The following is a 19,593-nucleotide window of genomic DNA, read 5'->3' as shown; positions in this document are numbered from 1 at the left end:
AAAATGGGTTGAGCACACAATCCAGAGGTTGTCTGGCAATCGGGAGGGAGTGAGAAATTGCTAATTTTGTTTCCTCTTTCACCTCAGAGTTGTCTTCCATTTCTAAGATGAAATCTGTTATCTTGCTATCAGAAGAGAAAGTGATGGAGAGCCTGAGAAATAAAGGGGAGCCCTGAGGGAAGCCTTGGGGACACTGGGTGTGAGCTCAGAGGACCTGACAGGTGAAAGGAGGGAGGTTGGCCGGCGAAACGCTTGCTGCTGACTTGATTATCCACCATGTCAGAAAATGGAACCAGGGAGTTCAATCACGAGAGCAAGAAACCTTGGCCTTTACCTTTGCGATTTAACCTTTAGCAGCCAGTCTTCTGGGCAGGCTTTTTTGAATGCACTCACCTCATTTCCAGTTTGGGCTTAATGCTCTCCTCATTTGCAATGCTAAGCTTTTTATCTGTTTTCCCCTCAAAGCTTTGTAGTTCACTTGAAAGACCTCAGTGAAGTCTGAAAGGCACTGGGAGCCCAGATTACCCAATTCCAGTGACTGGGACAAATGAAAGGTCACAGGAATAAGGGGAAGTTTCCAGAGAGTTCCAGAAAGTCCCAGAGGACGTGGGAAGTGAAATATAATAATTTGACAGGAGAGCTTTACTCGCTTTGTGTTGGGTGTCTCTCTGACTCACTACAGTATTGGCATAGGGGGAACAGGTGGCCAGTCTCTGTATTCTAGCAATCACTGGTGTGAGACTTTAAAAGGATCTGAGAGCCCAGGGAAAGCATGAGGATCTAGGGTGCAACTTAGCGCTGGGTAGAAAGACACGACTGGGAACCGACTGAGCACAGTTACTTTCGGATACTCCTGAGTTTCCAAATCTCATCGATCAATGAGCAATAAATAAACAAATACACCTACCCTTGACAAAACACTGGGTTAAAAGCTGAGAGCTGTGATTGTAAGAAGAGCCCGTGTCCACAAGGGATAGGCAAGATGTAATAAACTCATGTAAAGTTGACATTGTCAGAAAACATTTAGGTCAGGAGGGGGGAAAAGCCCCCACATAAGTACGTGACTGAGGGCCAGGGGAGTGGTGTGGGCAGCAGACACTACAGCTCTCAGGAGAACGTGAAGATGTGGCGATTGCCATGAGTCTGGGGAGGAAGAAAGCAGCTATTTCAGGCTTGGGGAGAACAATGTAGACAAAGAGGTAGGAAAGCCCAAGTTGTATTACAGGCAGTGGAGGGTATCGAAGGCCTAATGCTTGTGGTTGGAGAGGTGTGTATCAGCTAGCTTGTGCCACCTAACAAACAGCCTGATGCTTTGTGGCTTTAAACAGCGACCTTTGGTTGAGCAGGTTGGTCACTAGGATTAGATCTACCAGCTCCTCCAGACCCAGCTGGTCAGAGCAGGGCTAGCTCTGCAGCCAGCTGGTGGAGCCCCGAGATTGCCTGGTCTCTCTCTCTGGCAGGGCATCTTGGGTTTGCTCATGTGTTGGGAGGCAGATTTCCTGTATGAGAGAAGTTGCAAGAGCTCAAGAGATCCAGCTTCATTGTTGCAAAGTGTCACTTCTGCAGCTGTCTGTTGGTCCAAGTGAGAGTCAACACAGATTGCAGAGGTGCGCAGATGAAAGAAAGTTCTAGAAAGGAAGAGCTACCAGATATTGTGGCCATTTTCCCCATCTTCCACAGACTGATTGGCTGGAGACAAGTCCCCAGGGCCTTGGGTGCCAGAATAAGAATGCCTTAGTAGGGAGGACACAGAAAGCTTGAAATGAGCTGAAGAATGGGAAGGCCTCAGTTTCCCAAAAACCAGCCTGCTGAGCTGTGCCAGCATCTACAGGGAGATTTCTCAGTCTGCAGTCAGATGAGAAAAACAAGCACCGTGCAGTGTGTGTGGATAGTTTCTCCTTCCTTTTACGAAGCAAAAGCAATAATAAAGGTTGTTGTGGTTTTTCATATTTCTGCTTATCAGAGTAAAAAGTTGGCAACCCATTGCCCATCCCTAACATTTCACCAACCCATGAAATCTTAACAAAAGCCTAGGAATTGCTGGATATGTGATTAAGACAGGGGATTCCAAGGAAGGGCACAATGGCTAACTGCTGACCCACACAATCAAGGAAGGCTTCCCAGAGGAGGTGAGGTCTTGGCTTGCATTGGGCGAGGCAGATATTTAAAAGTAAAAGCTTGGCCACTTTAGAATGCTTTTACGATATCAGCAATTTTTTATCAGCTCCAATACTTAGCCCTTCCCTTCAGAGCTTTCAGTCTAGGACATGCTTCCAGGGGAGAGGATATCTTGCATTATTTGCTTGGAAACTGAAAATCTGTTTCAGTTCTACCTGAAAAGTGCTTTCACAAGGTTTGCTTATGCATTGTTGTCTCAACATTGCCTACAGAATAAAGCCCGAAGTCTATTCAAAGGCCTCAGCTCTGCCAGTCTCTGTTCCATCTGCTCGAGCCAGACATTGGGATACACTGAACTTGTGTCCTGACCTTGCCTCCTGCCCCCCACTCTACCCTGACCTACATACCATCTCAGTGCTCTGGTCCACCCCTGCCCCAGTCAGTGCTCAGTTCACAAGCGGCCTCCTCCAGGAAGCCCTCACTGACTGATTCGACCAGCCAGGGCATCGGCCATCTGTGTCACTCATGTGCTTTTCTTCCATTTCTTGGGGAGGTGTGACTCCTATCCTTGGCCGCCACCTGCCTGAAGGTGGAGATGTTGTCTTCCCGGCCTCAGTGTGTCCCGAAGTACGCGGTAGCTCAAAGGCACGCAGTGGATGTTCAAGCACTGCCGTGAGTAACTGGTGAGACAGGCCTGGAGTAGAAAGCTCTGTAGGATTGGAGCTGAGTCAGACGAGAGCTGTGCTGCCCCAGAAGGGGCCCACACAGAGGGAGTTTCCAACCTGTGGGAGTTCTCACTCGCACAGGGCGTGACTTGCAGTGGGCAGTTAGGGGGCTGACAGGGCTGAAGTTTCGCCCATGTCCAGGCCTCATTTTGCTGACTCCACGTGCAGGAAGGAGCTGGGAGCATGGCAGCTGGTGGCTGCTCTAACGGAGTGTTGCATTCTGGGTGACTTCAAGTAACAGAAGTTTATTCTTTCAGAACCTAAAGTTCTAGAGCCCACAAGCCCAAATTCAAGGTGCCAGGGGGTGGGAGGCGCTCTTTAGGGAAGAATCGGTTCTGTTTCTTTCAGCTTTGGGGGCTACCAGCCCCCCCTTGGCATCCCTTGGCTTGTAGACACACCCCTGGACTCTCCCTCTGCAGGTACCTGGCTTTCTCACTGTTTCCTCATCTGGTGAGGACAACGGCATCCTGGACTGGGGGCTCCCTCATCTCCAGAATGACCTCACCATAACTAGCTACATCTGCAGTGATCCTACTTCCAAATAAGGTCACGTGCAGAGGTTTTGGAGAGGCGTGGATTTGGGGAGAGGGGGGCTCTCATTAGCCCAGTACGGACCGGATTCCATAGCAAGTCTACTGGGAAGACTCGAACAGCGAATTCTGGGGCCCGGTGGCATTCAAGGGGACAGTTCAGGACGACACTGGGTTTGGAGTTCAAAAGATAAAAACCTTGGGCTTCCACCTTCTCCACCAGCTGGAGGAGCTTCAGATTCCTGTGTCACATGGGCGGGACAGCGCCCCTCCCCCACAGAGGCTGTGTGCTGGGGAAATCAGCTGCACCCAAGAAGGCCCCCGATGGCTCTCAGGCAGCAGCGCCGACAGCTGATAGAACATCTGGCTCTCGGAAGGCAGCTTTGTCCACCTTGCTCACTGCCCGGTGAGGGGTCTAGAAAACTTCATAACCGGCAGCACAGAATTAGTGGTGGAACAGTTTTGCTTTACTGAATATCGTGGGTAAGACATCAGGGCAGACGGCAACCCAGTCCTGCAGGGGAGAAAACGACGCCCCGCCCGCCAGCGTGTGGGGAGCTCATTTGTGCCAAGTGTGGAGCCTGGGCCCGGCATGCCATGAGCCCGGGAGCCGAGCTGTTGGCCTGTCACCAGGCCTCAGACCTGGCCCCTGGGCTTGCCTGTCCTGCCAGGACGAGGAGGGCAGTGTGCCCATGCCCCGTGGAGCCCCCCTGAGGCTTAGTGACTGTCAGGGTGGACGCAGGGACCCTGGGCCTGGCCCTGGCATTCCCGCCCCCAAGACTCCCATCCCCCCTCAGCCTCCCCTCAGGAAGCTCATGCTCATCCCTTTCCCCCCCCCCCCCCCCGCCCGCTCTGGGTCCCCCTCAGAGAAGACTGGAACCCCGTTACCACATGCCCTGCTAGGGCCTGCGCCCAGACTTTATTGCTCTGTTTCCTATCATTTCAGTTGAACCGGTCAGCAGGAACAGGCCTTTTATTAAAAGGGAAAGGCGATGCCTACAGAAAGTCAAAATGATGACTACTTACAGCTTGCAGGAAACACTTTTCAATGAGGTCTGCCTGGCGTGGAGGCGAAAGCCCATTTCTGAGCAGGGCTCAAGTGGTGGCACGGAGCCTGGGTCAGAGAGGCCAGTCGGCCCTCTCCAGGTGCCTGGGGCCAACAGAGGTGGGACCCGTGGTCAGGAGAGAACTCGCTGGCCCTCCAGGGCGGGAGGTGTCCGAGGCTCTGTGTCGCCCTGTATGCAGTGACACTGGCGCCATCGGTCTGGAGAAAGCCATGGCCGGGCTCTGCCCTGGGGCTCAGGTTCTGATCCCGCTCACCTGTCGGCCCCAGTCTAACATGCCCGGGGGAGTGGCGGCCCAGGCCAGCGGAGCCCGCAAGTGAGGCCCAACACGGGGGTCAGAGCAGGAGGAGGGACTGTGGGTCTCTCTAGAGGCCTGCTTGTTTGACTTTGGGGAATCACTTCTTTTGCAAGTGTTTCTGCCTTGACTGACACACAGTCCTTCTCACCACTCCCTCTGCAGGTCAGATCTATTCTGCTTTTAGTCTTATTTTTATAGTAATAACTACAATAGCACTTTGACAATTACCGAAGCCCCTGATAAATGTAATTTAAACGCCTGATGTAAACATCTTATTTCAGGCATCACCTCCCTGTGGTATTGCCATCCCATTTTATAGTGAGCAGGTGTCTGTCTGCATCAGATCTCAGAAACCATAAATTCTAGACCCCCCGGGGACTCGGGGAAGGGAGCAAGTTTAGGGCAGAGTCCTGCAGGCTGCTTTCTTCAGACTGCCGTGCACGTCCCCTCGGTCCTTGAAGAGCCTTGCTAAGACAGGTCTGCCACTGTGTAGCTTAGGACGCGGAAGCTTAGGGAGTTAAATGATTCGGCTAAGGTGCAACAGTTGTGGAAGATCTAGAACCCGCCTCCTGGTGCTATGGAATTCCTGCCTTATGGCAGGGAGAGGGGAGGGAGGGGGTGACCTACTAGATCCACGTTTGGGGGCTCAAGGGGCTGCAGCCAGGGAGCACACTCAGGCCACCCTCTGGCAGGGCCAGGCCCTGTCAGGGAAGCTCTGGTTCCGCAGGATTCTTTAGTTCTTCCAGGCATCCCGAAGGCAGTCTCGAGGTCATGTTTGACATGTCCCCTCTCTGCTAAATCTGTCATTGCCTTTCTCTCCCTCGGCTCCTTCCCTCTCTGGTTCAAACTCTCATCACTTATTCCTGAGGCACCACAGGGGCTCCGGACTTGAGCCCAATCTGTCTGCAGATTGTCTCCATATTTATCTTCCTAAACCACAGCTTGGCACACGTCACCCTTTGATCACCAGCTGTCCTCAGCGCAAGTCACTATGGACCTGAAAGGCCTGGGACAGCACCCTCCGTCTGAAGGACAAACTCTACCTGTCACTCAAGACCTGCTCGATTTCAACCCTGCCTTTCTATGCAGCTTTAGCTCCTGAATGAAACTAACACAAATAGTCTGCTCCTGTGTCTCCATGGGAACTCGCATTTCCCATAGAGGTTTCACCTTCTTGTACCCCAGCTCAACCTCCCAGGCCCCTCAACCCCCTCAGGCTCAGCTCACACCCAGGACCTGGCCTCCCTGGAGATCCTGTTCCTCAAATTCTTAGACAGCTTATTACCTGCAGAACGTCTGTGCCGTGTAGCAGACGTGACCTGGGCTATGGCTTCTCTGGATCAGGACCACCCTGCCTGCCTCCTTGCCTGAGTGTGAACCCCGGGGTGCCAGACAGCATTCCACACCCTCGATAACATACTCCTCGATAACATACTCCTCGGGCAGCCTACTCAGGTTGTGATGGTGGGTCCTCTCCATCGGGGTGAGGGGGTGCCCAGGAAGAAGGTCATGTTTCACCCTCCCCCTGGAGTCATGCACCAGGTGTGGGGTGACCGGCAGCTTTGTCTGGGGAGCAGGTAGAGGAAGAAGTGAAGGCAGGCTGTGAGCCACGAGTGTGGGTGTGTGAGAGGCCACAGCTGGGGAGTCAACCTCCATGTCTCTGGGTGTCCTTTCAAGGTCACACTGGAAGAGCCTTCAGTCCCTGTTCTGGGCAGAGTCTCCGGGACAGAGGGAAAGTGTGGACAGGCCGCACCCTCAAAGCGCTCCTGGTCCTGACAGGGAAGAGAGGTCTGGCTGCCTCCAGAGAACATGTAAAGCATGCGTCATGCCAAACATAGAATTCCCAGCGAAACAGGCTGCAGGGCTCACAGGAAAAGGAGATCCAGGGCCCTGGAGATAGAAGGGCCCCCTGGAATGGGAGGAAGAGTCCAGCTGACCCTGGAGGACAGGAGAAATGCCAGGCAAGGGGCCCACGAGGCCATATAGAGCTAGATGGGCGGGCGTTCCTGTCTTACCTTGCTTGGTGGGTGCTGGGAGAAGACAAGGTACATAACAGGGTACAAAAAGATACAGGCAGAGACGCTGGGGCCTGACGAGCTAGGTATAGGGAATCCTGAAGGTTGCTAAGGAGGGATGATGAAAGTGAGGTTCTGGAAAGTTCCATCTCAGAAATCCCTTCATCCTTTGAGGATAAGAAAAAGCCCACAGGTCTGCATCCATGTCTTCTGTCTCAGGCTTCCGAGAGCAGGATTTTGAAGGGGTCCTCCCTGCCTGCCCACCTTTAAAACTAGAATGTGCAGCTCCTGTCCTTGGGCTCAACAGCACTGTGCTATCCTGTGGAACTACACGGCCAACCCTCTGACGGGGATTTGGGCTGATCTCTCTAGATCTAGCCTGAGACCATAATCTGAAATAAGCATCTCACACACTGGCTGAGAGCGAACCGGGAGACAGAAAAGCATTTGTCTAACCATGTTTACGAGCGCTTGCCTTTCCCTGCTGAGTGAGACTAAGCTCAGCCTTAATGTGCCCAAATGGCTGATAAGGGTGGAAGCATTGAGCAGCAGCAGGATAAAGCAGCAGAACGAGGAGTGGCGTGTAGAGATAGCGCACGGAACTATCGACAGGATGCTCGCAGACGCATGTACTAGGAGACGCACCTCCAAGTGGTCTCTACACTATGGAAATGTTAACTCACACAAAAGAAGCTCCAGTGAGGCCGGCATCTGAGTCGGCAGAGTTCATTCACAGGTCCAGCCGGGACCCTTGTACTTAGCACCTTGTCTCTGCCACTCTGTGTGCTGTGGAGACCCCAGTTGGGAGAAGCATGTCCCTTCCATACCAGGTAATAGCCCTTTGCTGCCCAGGGGCCCCTATTTGGCACAATCATCCAGAGTTTCAGTCCATCCACTGGCAAAAACAAATTTGCTCTATAGAAGGAATAGCAGATCAGCCTTCAGGAGACCTTAATGCCCATGCGTGATCTTGGACAAGCCCTCTGAATGTGTGACCTTATTGAAGGTCCTTGCACTCCATCACCCTTCTAAGAGGGCAGTTTCACAAGTGGGGTGGCGAGCAGACCGTCAGGAGTTACTGGCAGCTGACTGAATGCAAAAGGGAGAGGACGGGAGAAGAGAGAACTAAGCGTTCTGGTTTCTTCATCTCCTTTGCTTGGAGAGTAGTTAGGCCTGCATTTAGAGGTCAGGGTGAATGGTATTTAAATTACGAAACAATTTGGAATACAAGATGCTGCTTCAAGCATTATTACTGTGTTTATTGTCTTTGCACCTTGCACGGAGAAGGAATTATATGACTGGGCTTCTCATCAATTCTGTTTGGTGTAGAATACTTGGCAGCTTCAATAAATGCACTTGCATAAATCTAAGTGTGTCCACACAGGCTGTCTTGGTATAAATTCTCATGTCTTGATGCATATTACAGCAAAGTAAACTGTACAGTGTTGGCCACAGATGGTGGGCATCATTGGGTATACCATGGGGGGGGCGCGTGTGTGTGAGCATCAGCAGCAGAGACAGCATGCATGGATAGACATGGCAGTTTCCTCGTGACGGCCCTGTCCTAGGGCACTACCCTGGCATGGCTTCTGCTCCATGGCAGTCTGTTCTCCTAAAGCACAAGTATTAATGCTGTCATTGATGAAATATTTTTACTATAAAATCCACTTGTATTTCGAGTGACTCTTAGAGCAACAAGGCAAGGAGCTCCTTGTTCCTTCCTTTGTCTTGGGTTCTACCTGTGCCGTGGACAGAATGGCACACAGACCAGACTGGCATCCTCGCTTGCCATTGAGTTTTGAAGAGACATCGGAAGGCATCTATCACTGTGGAAAACACCAAGAAAAAAAAAAGGCAGAGATTCTTCTACTCAGATTCAGATGCTGAACCCACATACAGCTGCAAAAGTCTTCAGGGCTGGTTCAGGAAACAGTGGGTGTTGCTTCTTGGTGTGTATCTCTGTCCATACCCCATCAGGTTGGCTCCCTGGACTCTAGTTGGCTATGTAGCGACTTAACACATGGGCTAACATGGCACTGGGTTGGTTGAAGAATGGAGAGACAAAGCCACATTCTCAGCCTTCCCCTGACCCTTAACTGCAGTGTTGCAGTCCCCTAAAGCAGTGTTGTGGAAAGCTGCAGCACTGCATTTTTTTAAATGTTTGACTAGTTCTTTTGCATATAAGAAAATAGAACCAGAGCAGCAAGGGTCTTGCCCAAAGACACACAGTGCCACTGGGTACCAAAACCAAAATTATTACCATCAAGAGATAACTGAGTCTCTGCCTCTAGAAAGTTCTCATGGAACTGAAAGGGAGACTCTATAGCCCTATGGAAGGATAAATGGGAGGGATGAATGCCTTGCCTCAGTCCCTTCCCGAGTTTTTCAAGTTTTTCAAGTGAGGAAGCGAATTGAATAATCTCTAAGCTTCCTTCTAGGTCTCAGGTGCCTCTAGAAGGAACCTTAGAGACTATTAGCTATAATTATTATATAAACAGGGTTCTGTTCCTTCTGCCTAGGAGCTAAATTCCCATTATGTGAAAGCACTTTCTTGGGGTGAGGCTGCTCCTTAAGGACTTTGGGTTCCAGCCTCAGCTCTTCTGTCTTTGGTCTGCACACCTTATTATTATTTTTAAAAATATTCATTATATCCTCCTTCGTTTTCGTACAACTGGTCTCCCCGTGACATCACCACCTCCCATCCCCCGTCACGTGGTGCCCTTCCCACCCCTGTCCTGCTCCTTCTCCCTCCTCCCCCTGCAGAATGTCTCTGATCTATAGTGGCCTGCTGATTTTGATGTTTACTTTATTAGAGATCCTTTTGTCATTCCGCCCTCCCCTGACAGCTGAACCCGCACTGAGTCCCTCTGTTGTCTGATCACCAAGAGCTCTACTTCATGCCCCACCAGTGCCTTTGATTCAGCAAGTCCGAACTGATGCCTCCCTGTCTTCCTCTTCCTTGCGTTCCTGCGGCAGTGAGAGCCCTCGCCACCCAGAGTCACCCAGATTAGACGCCTCGGGGAGGGGAGCAGTGCTCCCCTTGCTGCCTCTTCCCCCGGCCCCTGCTTGCAACCAGAAATGAAATCACATTTGATATCGCTCCAATCCACCTCCTTCTCACCAATCCCACGGTCTCTACCTCTGCTCAAACTTCCATGATCGCCATGTGGGTCATTCCCCAACCGTCCACCCACGGCCACCCCCAAGCTGCACACCAGAGCCAGGCTGTCCTGACCTCTCACCCTGTCACCCCAGTATCCTCAGTTTGAAACTCAGGCATCCAGGAGGGGCCACACGGCCCTCCCCTTCAGCCTCCACTCCAGCCACATTAACGTTTGCATTTCCTGAAGCACCTTAGCTCCCACTCCTCTGCAAAGCCTTACCCCACCACACACCCCCCTTCACCTGGACGACTGTTTATCCTGCCTGCGTCATCTCCAAGATCCTCATCTTGGACCGGTCCATCCACAGCAAATTGTGGAACACGTACCCCTTGTGCTGGAATCACCCTCATGTGTCCCCCGCTGTCCCCACAGACCAGTTACCACCCGAACGAGTTCCAGTTTCAGAGCCCTTTCCCTCAAGCATCCGGCTCGCAGACATGAGTGACTCACTATTTTGGAATAGTCTCTACTGGGAACATTGACAGAGGTCAAAGGTCAACAAGAGAGCTCCCAAACCCCCCCCCCCCACCGCCTCCATCTCATAGAGCGATGTGCCAGATCCAGGATGCCCTGGGCCTGCCTGGCAGCAGAGATGCCCTGCACTCCTTCTCCCCTTCGGTTTTCTTTTCAGAGGGCAAACAAGGGAAAGTGCCTTGTGTGTGAGGGAATAAAGAGGCAGCGTTTTGCTGGGCAATCCCGGAGTTGGCTGGCAATGCCAGCATCCAAGCACACAGCCTTGGCGTCTTGAGCCACTGAGCCTCTCCCTGTCCTGGGCATGAGATGCCCAAGCTTGGGTGCTGCCCCGTCCTGAAACCTGTGGTCTGGATAAGCCAGGGGGATCGCCATGGTCATGTTCTGATCCTTCCCTGCTGTAATACACTGATAATGACTGACTGGAGAGAGGAGAGGCGGTGGGGGCAGGCAGACGGACTGGTGGACAGACAGAAGTGTAACAGCACTGGCGCATGTGTGAGTTCACAGAGGGCCTTTTGCCTCGTGGGCACCCAAGGGCATTTGTCTCCTTTCCTTGTCTTCTTTCTCATCCCAGCTCCAGTTCTGAGAATTTCCATGGAGGACTTTAATGTTCAGAGGAGGTAACCCTGATGGCTAAATATGACAGCCTTGGCCGTCATGGGTTGGGGGTTGGTTGAGTGACTGTTGGGCGAACATCCCCCCCCAACACACACACACACACACACGTGCACATACACACACTGACACACCGTCCACAAGCTTCCTCGGGTCACACTGTGTCCTTTTGTCACATCCTTTCCCTCAACACTGTTCTGGTATATATTGTAACACAATATCCACAAATTTAAAAGACCCAGGGCTCCTACACAGTGATCTGCTCTTGGGTCAAGGCGCCAGGCAGCCATGGTCTCTAGACCAACTTAGGATGCCAGGTAGGAGGGAAGGCAGGAGAGGACACATCTGTTTCTGAAGTGCTGAGCTCACCCTCTCCATCCCCCTCCCCAGGTGACCACCTGGTCTGGTCCGTCATCAGCACATGGGCTACTGGCTCTTAAACTTCCAGGTGCCTTAGAAACACCTGGAAAAGTGCACCTCCCTGGTAGCCTAGGATTTAGTCTCAGTGCTACCACCACTATGGCCTGAGTTCCATCCCCGGCCAGGGAGGGATCCACATGGCACAACCAACCTTTCCTGTGTCGCCCTCTGTTCCCCTTAGCAGTGTATTTCAGTAGATCCACTTGATCTGCTCCCCACTCTCTCTGGTGACTCCTCCAGCCCCACACCCAAGTTCTTCTATGAAAGAGAAAAGAAAAGCGATACTTGGAAATGGCCTATAATGCACATTTCCAGTTCCATAATCAGGAGATTACTTCAGTGGGTCCAGGCAGGGCCCAGAAGCCTACATTTTTGTACCTTGCACACTCAAGTTGCCTTGCCAGAGCTGGACGCGATACGGCCAAGCATGCTGTCAAGGGGCACAGGAGAGAGGATGGGAGCATCATGTGTGTCCAGCCTCTCACAGTGAAGTCACCCACCAGGCTTCCGGCGCCCCACGTCTCTGAGCACCACCCCCAGCAGGCTAGGAGAAGCAAGTGGGCCTTCAAGGGTTCTGTTCCTCTCTGTAATGTCAGTGGGACCAGGATTACCAGGGAGTCCTCCTGACCTAGTAGAGGCGAGATATCAGTCTGGGGGTCTGAGCTTCATGTCTCCTGGGGCCAGTGCAGGGCCTTCTCTGCTTGGAAAGCTTGGGCTGGATGCCATGTGGACTGGTGCCTTGTGGCTCCAGTGAGAGACGCATGAAAGGTCCTGCAGAGGCGAGCAGTGGAGCATGAAGGATCCAGGCAGCCTTTGCCCGGCGGGGGCCATTAAGGCTTTGCACGGGGGACAAGGTTGTGGGAGAAAGCAATTAGCGGCGAAGGAAGCCAGTGAATCAGCACAGAGTCGGTGCGCTCTAATTGAGCCAAGGAGTTTGTCCTGTTAAGTGTGGACTCCTGGGGACAGGAGCTGCATCCTTAAATGCAAAGCACTTCTTCAAGGTGGCAGAGGGAGGAAAAAGACTACCAGCTCCCTGAAGGAAAGACATGGGCCTTTTCCATTCACCATCCCACCCCAGCACCTGCCTCCAGCCCCCAAATCCTGATTGCTTTTTGTGCTGATCTGTTCTCTGTCTTTGGACAAAGAATTTTATTCTCTCAAGAAAGAGAGAGGTGTTTAATCTGGGGGCCAGTGTCTGTTAGCAGTTTGCCCTGTTGGGGCTATGGTCAGATCTTCAGTGTCTTGATATTTTTGCAGCCACATTGTCATCTTGGAGAACCCAGCTGGTTCGCTTGCCCAAGACCGTGTCTGTGATCATCAGGGTTTGGTTCCTCAACATAGTGCTGCCCCTTCCCTGTGGTTCTGTCTCACCCTTCTCCCCTGTCCTAGCATTGTTTTCCTTTAGCTCAAGACATTTTGAGTGCTCTTCTGAGAATATACAATGGATGTTCACCAACTCACTAAATAAAATGTTTCTCTTAAAATGTATAAATTTTCTACCACTCTAATATTTGTAGTGTTAAAGGAACATTTGAAAATGAAAATTAAAAAAAAAAAAACCTTTCATGCCCAGTGGATTGGAACACTAATGGCAACACAGAATAGAGTTGGCCATTTGGTTTGGGGACCCACATAATGTCCCCCTAGATCCTACCACAGAGAGGCATCGTTCTGCTCCACCTGCCAGACATATCTGCTGGCTCAGAACTTTCCAAATCCCCAATCTAATGACTCTTTTTTTCTCTCTCTCTGCATTTTGTTTTGTAGGAACGTGTGGAATATCTCTTTCTCATCATTTTTACTGTGGAAGCATTTTTAAAAGTAATAGCCTATGGACTTCTCTTTCACCCCAACGCTTACCTCCGCAACGGCTGGAACTTACTCGATTTTATAATTGTGGTTGTAGGGTACGTATAATTGCCTTTCTCTGTCCCCACTCCTGCCCCTCCCACCTCCCGTTTGGACCCCCTTTTCCTTCTGTGTTCTCTCTGTTTTTGATTTGCCACCACAGTGCCAGGCTTCAGGCAAGATGAGAGGAGATAGGGAAAATCAGTTTGAATTCAGACTTTCTCCAGAGAGAGGGGAACTCTCACCTGAGAATACCTCCTCTCCACTGCTCCCAAGTGCACATGCTGCTAACACACTTACACATGCATGCACACACGCACGCACATGTACATCAAGCTGCATCTGATTGCTTTTGGTGGAACCCAGGGTCTTCTGTGCAGCTGAGATGCCTCTGCCCCAGGTCTTTTATTCCAGATCCAACCTCATCAGGCCCTAAAGCTCCTCTGGCCAATGTCCCTGCCAGAGAAGATTTAGTGCAGCTTGCCTGGGACATGCGGGCCACAGTCATGGGGGAGGAGGGGTGGAACAGGAGCTACCAGAGGCCTCCCTCACTTCCTTTACTTCTGTGGGTTCTGGGACCCCAAGAAACTAGGCTGCTCAAGACAGGTGGGATAGAAGAACACAGGCAACTATGTAGGTCAAGGTGCTAAGTGACCAAGCCTGCAAACACACCTGCCCACGCCAGTATGAAGCCAAGCCCATCTATGCTTTAATAAAATATGTGACCTTAAATAAATTTAGATAGAATGATCCCCTTATCAGGGAAATTCATAACTTTCCACAAAGATCCTCCGTGAAATACTTGGCCCCAACAGGCCTACACGCCGTGTAAAATAGAATGCAGTGAGCTGCCTTTGATGACATTCCGACACTCGTCCGTTACGTAAAGTGAGGGCGCCTGTACCCGGGCGCCACAGTGAGGAGCTGGCTTGAGGTCACCGTTGCCACTTTGGGCCCAGAAGTGGCCAAGCAGTGGCCACCTGATATCTCCACTGTCTTGGAGTCCTGACAGGCTTCGTGATAAGGTCACTATGTACCTCCACCCTTACCCCTGGAGCCTGTTTTCAGGGAGACTTTTCCACTGTCCCCATAAGACCGAGGCTTGCGGCTTCCCCACAAAACCCACTGGTCCTTATCTCCTGGGAGTGTCTGCTCTTTCCGGCAGGAAATGACACAGGAGCAAATCAGGATCATTTAGAAGTTATTTCCTTGTCTCTGGCCATCTGGATGGCTTATTAGCGTGGTTTGGAGCTGTTTTAAGGGGGTTTCTTGGTTGTCTCTTTTTTTGGCCTGGTCAGTGAGTGACATGCTTTGGCCACATTAACATCAGGATGACGCGAGGAGCACAAAAATGATCGGGGTGCGTGCCAGGTATTAGATTCGGCGCCAGAGGACTCGAGCAGAGGACGCCGCTTGATGAGCGGCCAAACCCACAAAGGGGGGCTCAATAAATGCCTTGAATGAACCCAGTAAACCACAGCAAAGGCCCTAACCCCCTTAAATTCTTTCTGAACTCAGCATCTTTCCCAAGGCCTCGGTCTCCGGAGCCCTTCACACATACATATCAAGAGCCGCTGGAGGGGGACCCATGACTCTCGCACAGTAACGCCGAGCCTCGTGGGCACTCGACCTCTTGAGGCAGAGAAGCCGCAGCCCCTCGTGTAGATGGGGTGGCTTGGTGCTGCCTGTGTCGTAGGCCTGCCCCACTCAGGGCCTCGCTGCAGCGGGGGTGCTGGGGAGCAGAAGCACAGGGCAGCCTCAGCCGGGAGCCCTTGCTGCTCCTCCCCCATCCACAGGCTTTTCGGGGACTCAGCCTGGTCTTCAGTCTCATCACCCCGAGGTCTGGGCCCCCCTGGCTGCTCCTCCCCCATCCACAGGCTTTTCGGGGACTCAGCCTGGTCTTCAGTCTCATCACCCCGAGGTCTGGGCCCCCCTGGCTGCTCCTCCCCCATCCACAGGCTTTTCGGGGACTCAGCCTGGTCTCCAGTCTCATCACCCCGAGGTCTGGGCCCGGAGACTCAAGAAGACAGGAGACATCTGGATCAGACAGGCCTCCAGAAGCTGTCTCTGCTTAGCTGCTTCAGCCACAGATACGATGTCGCCTCTTGTTCAGCCTGTGGTCACTGTGCCCTCTGGACAGTCTCCCCTCTGATGTCATGTGTGGCTCTCCGTTCCAGAAGTGTGGGTGCTGGAGGCTTTCTCACTCTCTTCCTTCTCACTCAGAAAATGAACCCCGCTACCCCTCACTCCAGCAGCGGGTTTGGCTCAGCCTTGCCCTGCCCTTGTGTTATTACACAGCTACCCCTTTGCTTCCCTGGCGTCTCCTGGGGAGTGACAGTTGTTCTCCCTGGCCCCTCCTCTGCAGCTACTGGGGGGAAGGATTGTTCTGGGCTCCCACAAGCCAGGGGACTCTGCTTTGCCCTGGGGAAAGCCGGGTTCGCCTTCCTGCTGAGAGCTGCCCGTATGTCTTCTTGGTGGCAAGTGACAAAAGACATTCCCTGCCCCCACAAACCTGTCAGATTTCCTTTCTGAAGCAGAGGAATCTGGTGGGCAGTTGAATGAATCCGGAGAGGACTCCCATGGCCTCTGTGAGCTCCCTGCACATCCCACACCCAGGAGCTGAGAAACAGTCAGCGGGTCCCTGCCCCACAGAGCCTCCTCCAGCCACAGCGGTCTGCCGCGTCCTCATCTCCCTCCCAGTGTGGCAGCCCTGCCTTGCTGACCCGCTGAGCCCACTCAAGCCCCTCATCATCCTCTTTTAAAAACTCCGACATCCAGCTAAGTCATGGCAGACACGGCTCCTGCAGGACGCCCCCTCCACCCCCCGCCCCAAGCATCCATAGCTGGGTGTCCTTAGGGACAGGGTTGGCCCTGGTTTCACCTCAGAGGGGTCTGCTAGAGGAGAAACCAGCAACTCCTGCAAGCCCAGAAGACCCCCAGACCCAGCCCCAAAATTCCCCTTAAGAGTCTGTCTGTATTGGGTGTATTGGGTTTGGGCAGGAGTTGAAGGAGAAAAAAGTCATCTCATATCAGCTGCCTTCACTGAATACTATTCTGTGGACATCTTGTGCTCTCATAATGGAGTGCTTGCTTCCAGGAAATCTGAGGAACCAAATCTGGTTTGGATTTGGAATGTTGTTCTACAAACTCGAAGACTGGCCTCCATTTCTTATGGTTTCGGTGATCTTGACTTTGGCGGAAAGAACATTTCTCTGCGGAGAGGGAGCACATTCCTCCCTGCAACCCCCCAGCCTGGCACCCTCTGCCTGGGGTTCAGAGTGTGCTCCCTAACAGAAGACACTGTCGAATTGGCAGGCTGAGGTGGAGGAACTGGAGTGCCAAGGGAAGCTTCAGGCGCAGCCTGGCCAGGATTGTCAAGAGTTCTGTTAGCTGCAGAACCCACTGATCAAATCAAGCCTTAAGTATGCTGGGGCCTGCCTGGCTCTAAGCCTCAGCAAAAAAACAAGGGCAGCCCCTGGCTCCAGACCCAGCCCCCTGGCACACGGCCCCCTAAGGGAGCTCGAGCCTCTTCCTCCAGACACAGTTGCCTTGCCGCCACTCAGTATTTTTATTTTTTTTAAGATTTATGTATTTATACATACAGAAGTGGGGTGCAGGCCAGAGGTGCAGGGGCGGTGAGAGGATTCACCAGAGACAGAGCAGGGAGCAGAACAGGCAGATGAAGGAAGTCCACTGCTGAGGGGAGCAGCGGGCGGGTCAGGAGAGGTCTGCCGCGCCATGTGGGTCAGCTCCAGGGCTGGGGGTCGAGCTTCTTAGTGCTGTGCTTTAACCCGCTGCACCTCTGCCACTCAGTTTTGCTAGGGGACTCAGCTCCGAGGCCTGGACTTCCACCTTGACCTCAGGCCGTGAGCCAGCACACTGGGCGGACAGTGAAGGGGGCTGTGTCCTCTCAAGGTCTGAAGGACAGGAACCGCCTGGCCTTCCCATTGCTCTTGGCTGTCAAAGCCGGAAAGCCACACTCCCTTCCCCAGGGGGTTTGTGCCTCCTCTCCCTCGACACCTCACTCCTAAAAGCTCTCCACTCTGCCTCTCCTCCCTGAAATATCCCTCTTAGGGTCACAAACACTTCCCGTCGAGGCCAGGCCCAGCTTTGCCAGCCCAGCGGTTTCTGTCCCAACAAGTCAACTCTGTATCTAGAAAACAGCAATAAGAGAAGGATGGGGGTGCGGCACTCACAGCTGTTTGTGGAGTGTGCTGCCGCACCCCCGCTTCGCTTCTGGCCACGCCTTTACTTCACGGCTCTCCCCTGCGGGCTCTGCTTTCCTGAGCTCTCTCAAGCAGTGGCCACATTTGTTATCTTCTTCACACCCTGCCCTTCCTGCTCCCTAAAACCTCCAGGTTTGGATGGTGGCTCCCGGCCCCTCTCCCCTACTCGTGAGCCCCCCTCCAGACTTTGACTCATTTCATGTCCACTGAAGTCACGAGCGCCTGACGCACACCCAGTTTCTCCAAACTCAGCTCCCGCCACCACCTGCCAAAGGCAGGTTCCTTGACATCTTCCCCAACGACCCGGACCCCATCCTGTCTCAGATGCCCGCTCCCACCGGCACAGGCGACAGCCCTGCCCCAACTCTGCCTTCCCCATCGCCTCAAGCCAAACCGGGCTCTCTAAGCGCCTTCGCCGTCTTTCCACCCCTGCCTGCGGCACCTTCGCTCACCCCGCCCGCCAGCCCCTGTTCCTCCTCCCGCCCCTGTTCCTCCTCCCGCCCCTGTTCCTCCTCACGCCCCTGTTCCTCCTCACGCCACGCCCACCCTGTCTCAGCAGCTTAGATGCCACGTTCTGTCCTCAGTCCTTTGCCTGTTTTTTTTTTTACTAAAGCATCTTTTTATATATTTTTTTTAATTTTACAAAAGTTTATTTTTACATCATTTTGTACATTTTTTTTCCCATCTCAATTGTAATCCCCACGGGTTTCCCATCACCAAGTCACCCTTGTGCCATCACCATAATCCTGTGCATTTCCCTTCCCCCAACCCCCCGTTTTTGATCCCATTCCCCACTCCACCCCCGCAAAATGGCTCTGGTATGTGGTTGTTCATTATTCTTGTTATTTTCTCGCCTGGTCCATTACCCTTGCCTGTTTTTATACACAACTTCCTGTGCCTCTCAGTTCCCTCGCTCCCTTAGAAAGGCATGGCCCTAGGGCCTCCCTGGTGGCACAGCAGGTTAAAGCGTAGCACTATGACGCTGTCTGCAGCCCCTGCAGCGCGAGTTCCATCCCAGGCCAGGGAGCTGACCCACATGGCGCGGCAGACCTCTCCGGTCTCCCCGCTGCTCCCTTCAGCCATGCGTTTCAGTAGATCCGCCTGTTCTGCTCCCCTCTCTGTCTCCCCACTCTCACCACCCCCGCACCTGGCCTGCACCCCAGTTCTGTATGCATAAATAAATAAATCTTTCAAAAAGAAAGAAAGCAAAGCACAGCCCTAATCAAGCCCACGGGGGCTTGATTAGCTCAGGCCCACTCTCCGGGGCTTCTCCCACATCAGAGTGATTCTTGTAAACCCTTGCTCAGATCACATTACTCTCTGACTCAACATCCCCCAGTGGCTTCCAGCTCAGACAGAAAACCAAGCACGGGCGGGGTCCCTGCTGCCGCACCCCTCCCCTTGTCTGCTCCACTCTACGACTCCCATGGCCCTTGAGCGAGTCAGCCCACCCCAGAGGACCTCACCTGGCCCCCACACCCCGCTTCCCTGCTGCACCTGCTCTAGCCTGTGCTCTGTATTTACTGGTTATTTGTTTTATTGTGTGGCGCCCCATTAAAACTTAAGCTCCAAGGGGGGGGGCCTTGCTGGTACTGCGGTAGCCCCTGCATCTGTAGCGGTGCTCGTCACACGGTCTGAACATACAAACAAGGGCAGAGTGGAAATTTCCACGCCCCACTCAGCAGCCTTGATGGGATTTCGCTCCCACTTGAGACTTACCCATTTCGCCACTCCATCATTCATTCACCTGTCAAGAGAAGTCTCTCGAGCATCTGTGTGTGCCAGCAAAAAGTTGTCCAGGCTCAACTCAGAGACGGGTGGGTGTTAGGAGGAAGTGGACCAGGAAAAGCGAGCATGTGGTCCTGGCCTCCTGGGAGCGGGAGTGGGGCCACCTGGAGGGACGAGGGCTCTGCCAAGGGACGGGGACTTGACCTGCCCTGCACCGCTGCCCAGGCTGCCGCCCACAGGCTCCGTGTGTGCTCACAGCTCACAGTCTGCTCAAGCCTCTCTGGGGGGCTGGTTACCCCCATGGGACCACGATTCCCACTCTGAGGGGGACCCCCAGCTCCCACCCTCCGCACACAGACCCTCCCCTC

At 53.1% G+C, this 19,593-nt stretch overlaps 1 protein-coding gene across 16 annotated transcripts in view; it reads left to right on the top strand.

The window, feature by feature from the left end:
- The window catches only part of CACNA1C (calcium channel, voltage-dependent, L type, alpha 1C subunit), a 528,989-nt gene that overhangs the window by 321,268 nt on the left and 188,128 nt on the right, over window positions 1-19,593 (top strand). For all 16 annotated transcript variants that reach the window (XM_012732386.1, XM_012732387.1, XM_012732382.1 and 13 more), the window contains exon 4: window positions 13,191-13,330. In XM_012732386.1, coding sequence (XP_012587840.1) covers window positions 13,191-13,330 — 140 coding nt within the window. The remainder of the gene's footprint in view (window positions 1-13,190; window positions 13,331-19,593) is intronic.

The sequence above is a fragment of the Condylura cristata genome, unplaced genomic scaffold (genome assembly GCF_000260355.1).
Source record: "Condylura cristata isolate star-nosed mole 26May11 unplaced genomic scaffold, ConCri1.0 scaffold00034, whole genome shotgun sequence".
Taxonomy (NCBI): domain Eukaryota; kingdom Metazoa; phylum Chordata; class Mammalia; order Eulipotyphla; family Talpidae; genus Condylura; species Condylura cristata.
Note: the sequence above shows the minus strand (reverse complement) of the source record. Positions and strands in the feature narration are given on the sequence as shown.